Source organism: Hevea brasiliensis, chromosome 9, assembly GCF_030052815.1.
Source record: "Hevea brasiliensis isolate MT/VB/25A 57/8 chromosome 9, ASM3005281v1, whole genome shotgun sequence".
Taxonomy (NCBI): domain Eukaryota; kingdom Viridiplantae; phylum Streptophyta; class Magnoliopsida; order Malpighiales; family Euphorbiaceae; genus Hevea; species Hevea brasiliensis.
Window position 1 is genome coordinate 81,366,208 of NC_079501.1, and position 13,699 is coordinate 81,379,906.

The 13,699-nt window shown below is 32.7% G+C and overlaps 2 protein-coding genes across 2 annotated transcripts; both read left to right on the plus strand.

The window, feature by feature from the left end:
- The first annotated feature begins 4,659 nt into the window (after positions 1-4,659).
- Positions 4,660-6,899, plus strand: LOC110656712 (uncharacterized). The gene is made up of 2 exons (XM_021813623.2): positions 4,660-4,799; positions 5,982-6,899. Exon 2 carries the CDS (start codon positions 5,989-5,991, stop codon positions 6,559-6,561), a length of 573 nt encoding a protein of 190 aa, XP_021669315.2. The 5' UTR covers positions 4,660-4,799; positions 5,982-5,988; the 3' UTR covers positions 6,562-6,899.
- A 462-nt stretch (positions 6,900-7,361) lies between these two features.
- On the plus strand, positions 7,362-8,715 carry LOC110656713 (uncharacterized). The gene is made up of 2 exons (XM_058152347.1): positions 7,362-7,886; positions 8,272-8,715. The coding sequence occupies exons 1-2, from the start codon at positions 7,362-7,364 to the stop codon at positions 8,713-8,715; spliced, it is 969 nt and encodes a 322-aa protein (XP_058008330.1).
- The last annotated feature ends 4,984 nt before the right edge of the window (positions 8,716-13,699 follow it).

Consider the following 13,699-nt stretch of genomic DNA (forward strand, 5'->3'; position numbering starts at 1 on the left):
AAAAATTTACATTGACCCAAAATGATAGTATCAACTTTTATACAACTGCTCAATATTCACATATGGATACATACAAATTAATTTACAAAGGGTATAACTTAGATACCTGGAATAAATCCAAAATCACTCCGATCTCAACCTTAGGCAGCTCACTCTGCTATTTTATCTTTTCCCTATCTGCGACAGCAAATAAAAGCTACCACTGAGTAATTATACTCAGTGGTACACAACTAAGAAAATTCAAACTCATTATAAAGCATAGTATATCAAAGCATAACAAATCAATTTTTTCATAACAAATAAAGTGTTTCCAAAATTTCAAGTTAATATGAATCATGTATTTTAAACCACATTTCACAAAACACAAAGTAAAGGTGTTGCAAAGAACACACGGTTGAGACCATGACATAAAATTTCATGGTCAATGCCGTGTTGTACACCACGACAAAGCAAATCACCTCACTAACCGTTATTAATGAGGGAAAGGCTAGCTAGCTAATGAGTACTCATATAGTCTTACCCCACTGACCGTTATTAATGGGAGACTTAAGCAATTTTAATTGCCAATCCCCTAATAGTCGTTACTACTGGGGAGTTCCGAACGAGACTGTCATACTAACTATGGTTTAAAAACTAATTCATAAAATTTCCATTCAAATAATTGCATTTCAATTCACTTAACACAAGTCATTCAAAGAATTTACCCCTTATAGGGTTGGTAACACATAATTCTTAAAATTCAAGGAGAAAATTATAATTGCTACCAAAACATATATAATTACAATTCATTCAAAACAATTTATAAAATTAAAATTAATTGAATAAAATTAGTTGTGTACAAACCTCGAATGAGTCGCCTCTCTACCTTGACTCACTTTTTCCTTATCCTTCCCAGTCTCTTTTTCTACTGAAACACACAATTTAAAGTGTTTCAATATTTATCTAAATTATTTCTAACAATAATTCTAATAATTGCATTTTGCATTTAAAATTTACTTATATAATCCCATAAATTGAGTTCTTTGTGTTCTTAGTTATGGTGATTACTATTCACTTGACTAATTTGGTAAAATATTGACTTTTTCATAAATAATAAGTATACCACTTTTAAACACATGGTCATACCACATTTTGGGCCCTAAATTTGTTGGCATTGTTTGCCAATCTCAATTCAAAGCTCATTAGAAGAAATTCCAAAAATTCAAATTTTGTCTACTAAGTTTCCTGTTCCATTGGACCAATCTACAGTGGAAATTTGGCTAAACTTTCTTCATCAAAGTTGTTCCTTAATGTCTTAGCTTTAATTCTCTTTTTGAATCACTCCATGTAGAGTTCTGTAGCTCAAGTTATGTCATTTTTACTAAAGCTGATCGAATTGGTTAAAACCCAGAAATTCTGGGCAAATTAGGGCTCTGGCAGTTTTGGTGAGCTAATTTTGGTTGGCAATTTGACTAGGTTATGGCCAGAATTTGGGTTTTTGTTCTTTATAAAAGTTGTTCTACTATGTCTAATCTTTCCAATGGTATAAAAACCAGGTCATTTGGACCTTTCTACACCAAGTTATGACTATTTGAACAAGTACTATTTATATAGTCAGTTTTGTCCAGTGGCAGGGTACCTAATCCGGATTCAACCTAATTTTACACTAACTTGGAGTCAATTTTAGGGCAAGATTTCTACATAAAAATTGTTGATTTGGATCTTAATTTTCATCTCCAATTGGCATCACACCAATTGGAGCAACAGAATTTCAGTTATAACCATTTGAGTGGAACAAGGTCAAGCTGTCTAGTATTGGACATTACCACATTAACACTTCAATTCATTCCATGCATTCAATCACACTCCCAAACACACCAATTAACTAATTTAAGCATTAATTATGTCACTTGGGCATCAATTCACCAAAATCCCTAATTCAAACTCTAATGGCCAAGAACCCTAATTGTCCAATTGTTACAATTCATGAAATCAAAGTGTATAAAACACATTTACATACTCAATCAAGTTTGCCTACATGTTTAATACCATCCATTCCCATCAAAGCCCAATTATTCACAAGTTGGCTGAATTTCACTAGGTCCCATAACATGTCATTTTTTTCAATTTTCTTTACATAAATCAATCAATTCCCTATTCAATTCAATCAATTACACTAAAGGATAAGATTGGATTAACTTACCTCTTGTTAGATTTTTCAAAGCTCCAATTCTTCTAGTTTTCACTTCCTTTTTGTTCTCAATATTCTTGTCAAGATCCAAGAACAAGGTTTATTTAAGGGATTTATGGGATTTATGGCTAAAACTAGGGTTACCAAAGGTTAACTTTGGCTTTAATGGTGGATTGTGAGAGAAAATGAGAGAGATGAGAGAAAAAGAAGAATCGGCCAAATGAAGAAGACAGCAAAAAAATGATTTTTTTTTTCTAATTTGTTATTTTATGTTACTTTATCCCTTATTTTTAAAATTTAAAAATTATAATTTATTGTATCATGCTAGTGTCATCCATGATGTCATAAAACCTTTTTAAATTTGAATTTTCCTTTTTCATTTTCTTCCATACACCTCTCTTCTTTTGATATATTTTTCAAAATATTAATTTCCTATATTTTATTGGACATTTAGGCCAAGAGTCACCTCTAAGGGTGAATTGACCAAATTGCCCATTACCGGTCTGATCCGTTTTACCAATAATGCTAGATTACTTTCTGAACCCTGATCTAATTATTTGAACTTGTTCTCAATTCTTTTCTATGGTTTTTACATTTCCACTAACTTTACAATTATCCTTAGGCTTGGGGTACCATAAGGTCCCATACAAAATTAAGGTAACGACTGAGCTAGCAGCCACTTCCCGGTTCGGTCACCAATCGTTGTGGCCTCGGCTCATTTAACCCATTATGCTTTGTTTCTTCATTTCCATTTTACCTTCATGTAGTTGTTGTTAATTTTCTAGGTGACTTAAATATGGTTTTACACATCCCAACTGTCGAGGCAGACACTGGTCACCAGAACAGTAGAATGTACGGAACTAATAAACATAGGGGTGTTACATCAATTCAATCCAAAATTATCAAATCCAAACTCTTCTCATGGCTGCCCAAAATTTGTCCCCCTACATACTCATTATTTTCTTAAATTTTCATGCAAAATCATCTCATCTTAACTCAAATTCAAAGTTTAAAGAAAGAAAGAAGGAAGAATAGGCACTAACCTCAACTTGAACCAAATTGACCTTGCTAAAACTTCAAATTCTCTCCAATTCTTGGCTGCCTAAAGCTTCCTCAAGGTGTGGGATGAATTTTTAATGAAGTAATCTAGGGGTTTTATGGTGGAATAACATGGGAATTCAAGTTTAAAAGCTTGAAAGAACATGGAAGAAGTCTTCCATGGAGTTTCGGCCAAGAAGATTTTTGGAGGAAGAAGACTTTTTGATTAATTAAAATTTGTCTCTTGCTCTTATATTTATCCCATGGTAATTGCAATAAACTTTAATGAAGTCATTTTGTCATCATGCTCACATCATGCTTGTGTCACAATGATGTAATGCCTATGAAATAATTCTATTTTCATTTCCCTCTTTTTTCTTTTCTCGTTAAGGTCACCCATCGCCGTGACTTCTGGCTCATTTAACCGATTGGAATTTCTTTTCTTTTCTTTTTTCTTAATTTTTTTGGGTCTTTATTTAATCAATTTATGTCTCCTCACTCTAGTTTCAGTGTAGTTCCTGACATTCTGGCTGTCCGAACAGACGTTAGTAATCAGAACAGTAGAATGTATGGACTACCTAAAGTGAGGGCATTACATAAATGGGTTCTGGTAATAGATACTTAATATGTAAAACCCGAATCCGACCTGAACCTGTCATAGGTATTAAATTTCAAATCCGAACCCGTTCTAAACTTGATTATATATTACCCAAGCCTATCCTATTAGGGTTTGGTTAGATCGAGTACCCACAAAAACACGACCAGTTACCATCCCTACTACCAATCTGACCTATATCCCCTCAATTTTATCTTTGCCATCGTCATCAAAGGTCACTTGCCCATCTCTATCTTTCTTCTTAAGAGAAATGAAGAGGTTTGCATTGCCGATCATGTAACTTGAACTTCCACTATCCAAATACCATTTACTTTCAAGTTTTGAGGATTTCAAGCCAATCTACACAAAATAATCCAACCAACTTTAGGAACCAAATGTACTTGGGTCCTTGGGGGTTAGTAGTTTCATCATCATTAAAGTTAAACATTTTACCATACCCAAGATGAACTTTTCTAATAGCACACCTATAGTTGGTGTGACCAAACTTACCACAATAGTGACAATGACCACTGAACCTTCTTTTTCTTAGTCTATATACATATGAGTGAGCATATGGTCTCATGTAACCATTCTTTTTGAGTCCATATTGAGTATATGAGCATGAGGCATTATGAGTGCAGTGTTATCAAAGGCGAGCGAGGCGCCCAGGCGAGGCACTAGGAGATGCGAGGCGCTCCTCGGTCGCCTTGACTAGAACGCCTGGCTGGACTTTGGGGAGGCGATGCCTCACGCCGGAGAGGCGAGAGGTGACGCAGGCGAGAGGTGACGCCTCTTCACAGCAATGTTAGATTTAAAAAAAATAAACCTAACACTTACTTACCTAATGCAGCCACACCACTCCCTCAGCATAGCTGCTTTTCCTCAACCTCATGAAGACAGCAGAGCATCGCAGACGCCTCAACCTCACGTCTCTTCCTCGACTTCACGACGACAGGGACAGATCATCGCAGGGTTCTTCCTTTCGAGACAGAACAGGTACGCCACTACGCCCTCTCTCTTATCTTCTTCTTCTTCTTCTTCTTCTTCTTCTTCTTCTTCTTTCCTTGCTTCGATCTCTCTCTCTCACGAGTCACGACTTCTTCTTCTTCTTCTTTCTTTCAGAGATCGTTCTCTCTCTCACCACGTCTTTTTCTTTTTTACTTTCTCCCTCTCCACTTTTCTTCTTTCCTGCGTAATGTTTTTTATTTTTCTTTTTTTTCCCCTCACCTCTCCTTCTTCTTTCAGCAGTGAGCAGCCCCTTTTTATTTTTTATTTTTTTTTCCTTCTCCTCCTTATTATTAATTAGTTATTATTAATTAATTGTTTATTTATTAATTTAATTATTTTATTTTTTATTCTTGTTAATTAATTATTTAAAATTTATGAGTATTGATAAATTGATTATTTTACTTTGTATTCTTGTTTAATTAGTTGATTAATTAATATGGGTATTGTTGATTTGTTGGTAATTAGTTTAATTTTTATTTGTTATTCTTGTTAATTTGATTAGTTTTACTTTTTACCTTGTTAATTAGACATTATTTGTTAATTAATTATTTATTTTATAAAGATATTATTAATTTATTATTAATTTGATTTTTTATCTTCTTATTATTGTTAATTAATTGTTTAATTTATATGGGTATTGTTAATTTGTTACTTAATTAGTTTACCTTTTACTTGTTATTCTTATTAATTAGTTTTAGTTTGATTAATTTTGCTTTTTTCTTGTTAATTAAATATTAGATGTTTATTTTATATGGGTATTATTAATTTATTATTAATTTGAATATTTTCTTTTTGTTCTTGATAAGTAATTGTGTAATTTATATGGACATTATTACTTTGTTGTTAATTAGTTTACTTTTTACTTCTTATTATTGTTAATTAGTTGTTAGATTAATTAATTTTACTTTTGTCTTGTTAATTAGACATTAGTTGTTAATTAGTTGTTTATTTTATATGGTATTATTAATTTATTATTAATTTGATGATTTTACTTTTTGCTCTTATTAATTAATTATTTAATTTATATGGGCATTGTTAATTTATTGTTAATTAGTTTACTATTTTACTTTTTACTTATCATTCTTGTTAATTACTTATTTAATTTATATTGGGTATTGTTAATTTGTTGTTAATTTATTTATTTTTTATTCTTGTTAATTTTTTTGTTAGATTATAAATGGGTGATAAGAATAATACATCTGGATCTTCTGCTAGTAGTAGAAGAACGGACCCAGGATGGGCACATGTGATTCAAGTTAGTGAAAATAATACCAATGATCTTCAATGCATGTACTGTATGAAAGTTTATAAAGGAGGAATTAATAGAATCAAGCAACATCTTGCTGGAGGTTACAAAAATGTAGTTCAGTGTCCAAAATGTCCAGAAGATGTAAGGAATCAAATGCAGGAATTCATTGCTAAAAAAAGAGAGCAAAAATCAATTATGAATATGGAGAGATCACCTGAATTTGATGATGTTGAAGTGCTGGGATTAGATGAAAATGAGGAAGAGGAAGAGTTAATGCAAGAAATTGGCAGTGAAAGAAGAAGGCAAGTACTGGAGGTTACAGGTACTAGTGCTTCAAAAAAACCAAAAGTTTTACCACCACAAAGTAGTAGAGGGCCTATTGACTGTTATTTTTCCCCTAGACCTACTGTTATGGGAAAAAATATGAGGCAAACTACCATTGATGAAAATAGTCCAGCTAAAAAGGAGTTAAGGGAGCGTGCTTGTGTTGCCATAGCATGATGGATGTATGATGTAAGAATAGCTTTTAATGCTGTGAATTATGATAGCTTTGGGGAAATGATTCGAGCAATTGGAAATTATGGGAGAGAAATGAAACCTCCAAGTTTTCATGAGGTTAGAGTTCGGTTACTTAACAAAGAAGTGCAAATCATAAATGATCTTCTCGAGTCTCATAAAGAAGAATGGGAAAATTATGGATGTACATTGATGTGTGATGGATGGACAGATAGAAAAGGGAGAACCTTGATTAATTTCTTGGCTAATAGTCCAAAGGGAAGTGTATTTATTAAATCAGTTGATGCAAATGATGAATCAAAGACAGCAGCATTGTTGGCTAGTTTGATTAAGAAAGAATTGATAGAAATTGGTTCCAAAAAAAGTGGTTCAAGTTGTTACAGATAATGCATCAAATAATGTTGCAGCAGGTAAAATTTTTATTTAATTTTTTCTATTACTAAAAAAAAATATCATTTTATTTTTATTATTAATGGAATGAATTTTTCTACTTGTTTATGACAAGGAGAATATTGGAAGCAAATTTTCCTCATCTATACTGGACTCCATATGCAACCTATTGTATAGATTTGATGTTGGAGGATATCTTTAAGATTCGTGTTTTCAAAGAAACATTCTGTAAAGCTGTTAAGCTTACTAGTTTTATATATGGCTCTTCAGGAGTTTTAAATATGTTGCGGAAGTTTACTAATGGAGTAGAATTGCTAAGGCCAGGGCAAACTAGATTTGCTACTGCTTTTATTACACTAGGAAGGATTCATCTTTAGAAAGCCAACATTAGAAAAATGTTTACTTCGAAAAGTTGGACAACTAGTAAATCGGCTAAAGAGGTGAAAGGCAAAAAGTGTGAGAGGATGATTTTGAGTCCTGCCTTCTGGAATCATGTTGTTTATGCTCTTAAGGTTTCCGGTCCTCTTGTTCGTGTGCTTCGACTTGTTGATAATGAAAAAAAACTAGCTATGGGATATATTTATGAAGCCATGGATAGGGCTAAAGAAGCCATTGCCAACTCACTCAATGGCAATGAAGAGAAATACAAGAGCATTTTTGAGATTATTGATGCAAGATGGTTACTTCAATTGCATTGTCCTTTGCATACTGCTGGATACTTTTTGAATCTTGAATTTTTTTATCCAAATAAGATGAGAATTGAATCTGATGAAGAGGTTAATACAGGATTGCTTTCGTGCATTCATAAAATGGAAAAAAATTCAGCAAAAGTTGACTTGATGAAATTGAGAGATACAAGGCAGCTGCAGGGACCTTTGGTTTTCCTTCTGCTATTAGAGGAAGAACAACCAAATCTCCAGGTTATTAATTTAATTCTTATTAATTTTTCATTTTGCTCATTTATTAATTTATATCATGAATTTAACAATCATTGGTTCTATATTTTAATAGCTACTTGGTGGAAAACATATGGTTCTTCAACTCCAAACCTACAAAAGTTTGCTGTAAAGGTTCTGAGTCTCACATGTAGTGCAAGTGGTTGCGAAAGAAATTGGAGTGTATTTGAGCATGTAAGTAATATATATATATATATATATATATATATATATATATATATATATATATATATATATATATATATATATATATATATATATATATATATAAATTTCTTAATTTGTTATTTTATCTTGAGCCTTTTGAGTTTAAAGTTTAACTTATTTGTTACTGTAAAATAAATGACAGCTTCATAGTAAGAAAAGAAATCGGCTATTTCAAGAATGCTTGGACAATTTGGTATATGTGAAGTACAATAGAGCATTGCTACGCCGACACACTTTTGGGGATATCACAACACCTATTGATTTGGCAAATATTGATGAAAGTAATGAGTGGTTGCTTGGTGAATTAGAAAAAGGCGATGGGGATGATAATGATGATGATTCTCTTGTTTTCATGAATGACGTGTTGACCTGGGGTGATGTTGGTAGAGCAGCTGGAGTTTCTGAATCTCGTTATGAATCGAGATCGATTGCAAGATCAACACCAGTTGAAACTCCATCATTTCGAAGGCCTCGTGCAATGAGAGGTGCATCCTTTTCGCAAGTTGATGATGATGAAGAGGAGGAAGAATTTGTGATGGCCGTTGTTGAAAATGAAGATGATTTTGGAAATCTTGATGATGAGTAGTTTTAGTTATAAGTTTTTTATGTACTTCTTGCATTTTGTTTATTATGACTTACAACTTATTTTTATGTATTGAAGTCTGAACTTCTATAATTTACATTTTCTATTATGTGACTTATGACTTGTTTCTAATTTTTTATTTATTATGTATAATTTTATAGCATCACTTTTATCATATACATCTGCTGAAAATTCAGGTATGAACTATTTCTTTTTTTAACATCTCTTATTATTATGTGTGTTTTTACTTATGCTATATATTTTAATTTTACTGTCTCATACTTTCACTTGTATCTTATACTTAAGCTGGAAATACAGGTATGCACTATTTTCAATTTCTCTTATTTTAGATATAAACATAGTGTAAATAATTTTTTTTTCTTTTTAATATGTTTTTTTACTTATCAACTATTTAAAAGTGTGTGTATATATATAAAATTTAAACAATTAAGGTTATGGTGCCTTGCTTCAAAAAGGCCCTCGCCTCACCTCTCGCCTCTCGCCTCTCGCCTAAGGCCATAGAGTACTCTATCGCCTTAGTGTCGCCTTTCGCCTTGATAACACTGGAGTGTGATGATGGTTATGAGGCCTAGTTGCATGTCCCCTATAGAAGTTTGATGCAAATTTCCTAGGTGTAGATGTCCTATGGACATTTTGTTTAGGGACATGATGTTGATGTGAAGTCTTTCTAGGTGCATTGCCACTAGATGTCTTTAGCTCTTGCCTCTTAGGATTAGACACCTTTGGGCTAGACTCTTGGGAAGTAGGCTCATCAGAACCAGTTGCTTTCACAAAAGTAGTTTTAGAAGAGGATGCTTGAATTTGCTATAGTTAAGGCCATACTTAATACTAGGGGACTTTTGGGAGTCCAATATGGCTTCAAGTTTGTCCTTCCCTTTAGCAAATTTGGAAAGAGAAGTCTTTGATTTAAGAATTTCATTTTTTAACTTCTCATTTTCTAGTGAGAGCTCATTTAAGGATTTTTACACATTACTATCTAAAGGTATAAAATCCTTAGATGAGGTCTTACTTTCCTTCCTTAAGCTAACTAGTTCACTTTTCAAAAGCTTATTTTTCTTATGACTTAACTCTAGTTCATCATTCATAACTTTAAGAGCATTAACTAGTTCATCACAAGAAAACTCAATAACATCATCACTTAAAGTTACCTCATTTGAGCTTTCCCCTATTGCCATGAAACAAAAGTTAGCAACTTCATCACCGTTCTCCTCATTTTTAAAGTCACTTGATTCATCCCATTTTTCTTTAAGTGCCATTTTCTTAAACTTCTTAGAAGGCTTTTTCAACTGGGGACACTCTGTTCTAATGTGGCCTAGCTTGTTGCATTCATAGAATATGATAGGGTCCTTCTCACTACTCTTACCCTTATCCTTCTGGAAGTTCCTTTTTGGAATGAACTTCTTGTTTTGGAAGAGCATCTTCCTTATCCTTCTTGTTACGAAAGCTAACTCTTCTTTATCAAAATCTTCATCGTCATCACTTGAGTTTTTGGATGAAACCTTTAGAGCTATGTTCTTCTTAAAATTGGGTGGCTCCTCTACTTGTTCCCATTTTAAAGTCATCTCATAGTCAATGAGATTACCTAAAAGTTCATTAAGTTGCACTTTACTCAAATCCTTGGCATCCTTAAGTGAAGTCACCTTTGGTAGCCATTCCTTAGGAAGACTCTTTAATATCTTCTTTACTAACTCTTCATTGGTAAATGTTTTCTCAAGAGATTTGATTCCACCAATGATTTCTACAAATCTATCATACATTTGGCTAATTGTCTCATCTAATTTCATCTTGAATAGCTTATATTGATAGATTAGGGAATCCATCTTGTTCTCCTTCACTTGACTTGTCCCTTCATGAGTAATTACCAAAGCATTCCAAATATCCTTTGTGGTAAACTTCACACACTAAGAGCACAAAACAAAACATCGATTGCTTTGTCATTTAGAGCCACCCTTCTTTTTTCTTGCTCACTCCATTCACCCTTTGGTTTCTCCACATGCTCACCATCTATGATTTTGGTTAGGGTGAAGGTGTAACACCCCTCACCCGTCTATAGTGTAGCCGAGCAAGGCGTGTCACACGGAGTGCCGAAGCACCTAATCTTATCTGATTTTCATTATAGTTCTTGATTTACTTATTCAAAAACTTTATCTAAGGTTTAGGCTATTTTTATTGTTTATCAAAATCTGACTAATTTGAAAATTTCAAAAATTTTAACGACAATCTGGCAGAGTGTCGACTGTAATTTGGACTAACAGTTCTTCTGAACCTGCCAAAAACAATTTCAATATATACTCAAATTCATAACTCAGATTATCTCAAAGCATTCTCAACAGCTTCTCAAACTCAATCTCATTTAGAATCATTATGATTAGATAATCAACTCAGATATCAGAATTCTTACATTTCATTAACTTATATAATTTACCAATTAATTACATAAGTTTGTCAAGTACATGATATAAAAATAATTTACAATATACTTAGAATGAATAAAATACATAACATGTGTAAATATGAGCCCTATCTATATGCATTGTTAAGGAGGTGACAACCTTGTATTCTTCTGACACTTATGCAGATCTGGACTCCAAAAATCTCAGTCAACAGTCTACTAGTTTTACCTTCAGTACCTGCGCGAGGAAGCAATTCCATCGCGCTAAGCATTTCTGCTTAGTGGTGCAATAGTATAACAAGAAATAATATATACAAATAGAGAAAAAAATAAATCATAACTCGGATACTCAGGAATCAATTTAATTTAGTATGGTATTTCTAGTATCAACTATCTTATATATTAGTTTGTTCCTCTTTGGAAGTGCTTAGTTTATAACCTTTTAGTAAATATACTCAGTATATAAATTATTTTAACTATATTGTATTTTAAGTCTTTATGGTTCTGCAAATTGTATTTTTGTTATGTTTCTATTGCTAATCTCTTTTCCTCATTTCATTCAATACTTAATTTAATTGTGCTGAAATTTCATTATACTTAACTGCTTGAATTGAATAATGTTTTAATTGACTGCTCGTGTAGCCTATACACTGACTAGACTGGATAAATGGATATACTAGCACTGGGTACCTAGTACCTCGAACCATCACACCATCGGTCACAAAGTATCTTCCGGTGTACAAACAGTGTGGATAAAAAGCCATATAATCAATCAGTAAGGCAATAAGCCAAGTATAATAACATAATCCATATAGCCATAAGCTATTAAAATCACAGTGTGGTATAATAAGCCATAAAACATAATATGGCATAAAGCCATTTACAAAATAGCTGTCAGAATCCTATTGGCATACCAACCTATCCAAACTAGTCAACTAGGCAATACTAGGGCATTTACAAACTTAAATATTTAATTCTTTATTTTTAGGGTTTATAGGTCATTATGCCTCTCACTAGTCAACAAAATTGTTGACCTTTTTATGCATCATGGATAGGTTGATTCTAGTATCAATATCTCACAATTATTCAGTAAATCATCAGACAGATCACGTTTCCTATCAATTATTCTGAAGTACCATTATGCTCAAAGTATTTTTCTTGTCTCTGATAATAAGGACTAATGTCCCATTCATTCACTCATGTGATTTATTAAGTCATTATGTTTCTTATTCACATTACTAGTTAAACATAAATGTTGACTTTTCCATACTGAACAGATATGTTGGTTCTAGTTGCACTAGGATTCCTCATTTTGAGTTTATACTCGTTGGCATTGATTTCCAAACTTAATTCAAGGCTAATTATAAGTGATTCTAAATTTTCAGATTTCATGGCCAATGGTTACTGTTCCATTGGGTCAGGCTATAGGGTGAAATTATCAAAATTCTCTTCATCAAATTGTTTCTTATTGTGTCTTCTTTAATTCTCTTTTTGAATTACTTCATTTTGAGTTGTATAACACAAGTTATGGTCAATTAACCATAACTAGGTCAAATCTGAATTTTGGTTCCCTTAGTAGTCATTTTGATTTCAGACTTTACTAATTTATTTGGACTGCTTATAATGACATTTACGCCTAGTTTGCTTCATAGGATTTGTTGCCCTATGTCTTATAGTCATTTAGAAATTTTACTTGTAATTTGTCAAGTCTTATAGAATTTTTTATAGTCAAATTGTTGACTTGGACTCAAAGGTCCTATATTGGCATGGTCCTTAATCAGGTCAATAGCTTTGACCTTAACGTCTGGCCTTATACATTTATAATTTGAGGAAGTTGCCTAAAACAAAGTAATAGTCTCTTTCTTAGGTTTCCAGATTGGTATGGCTCATTACATTTGGAGACTTCTTGAGAGATATACTTATTTGAATTTTCTAGACTTGATGGTCAATTGTACCAATTCCAGATTTAGTGTGTCAACTTAATCAACTTAATTGGCCTAGTTCCCTTGATTTTTGGGTTCTGGTCAAAATTTCAATATTGTAGGCTTATGTCTTATTGAACTTTTGGCACAAACTTCAAGTCATTCTGAGTTGTATAGACCAAGATATGATCAATTTACTAAAGCTGGACAGATTACATCTTTAGTGCAAAATTTGGTTAATTTTAGGTCAAATTCAGTTATGGCAGTTTTAGTACCCTAAATTGGGCAAGCAATTTGACTTGGTTCTGGTCATTTCTGGGCTTTGGTGTCTTCATAAAATTTGTAGCTCTGTGTATAAGCTTTCCATGGTATAAATTTCAGGTCATTTGGACCTGTTTTGAGTGAGTTATAGGCATTTTAGTGACTGCTGTTCATATGGTTAAATTCTGGGTTGCAATGGTTCTGGACTGTTTTGTTACCTCAACTTGTACAAGCAATTTGACTTAGTAAATGACATTTCTGGGTTCTGTGATGTTCACCAAAGTTGTAGCTCTATGTCTAAGCTTTCCATGGTATAAATTTCAGGTCATTTGGACCTGTTTTGAGTGAGTTATGGCCAAAATACTGGTTACTGTTCATATGATCAAAAATC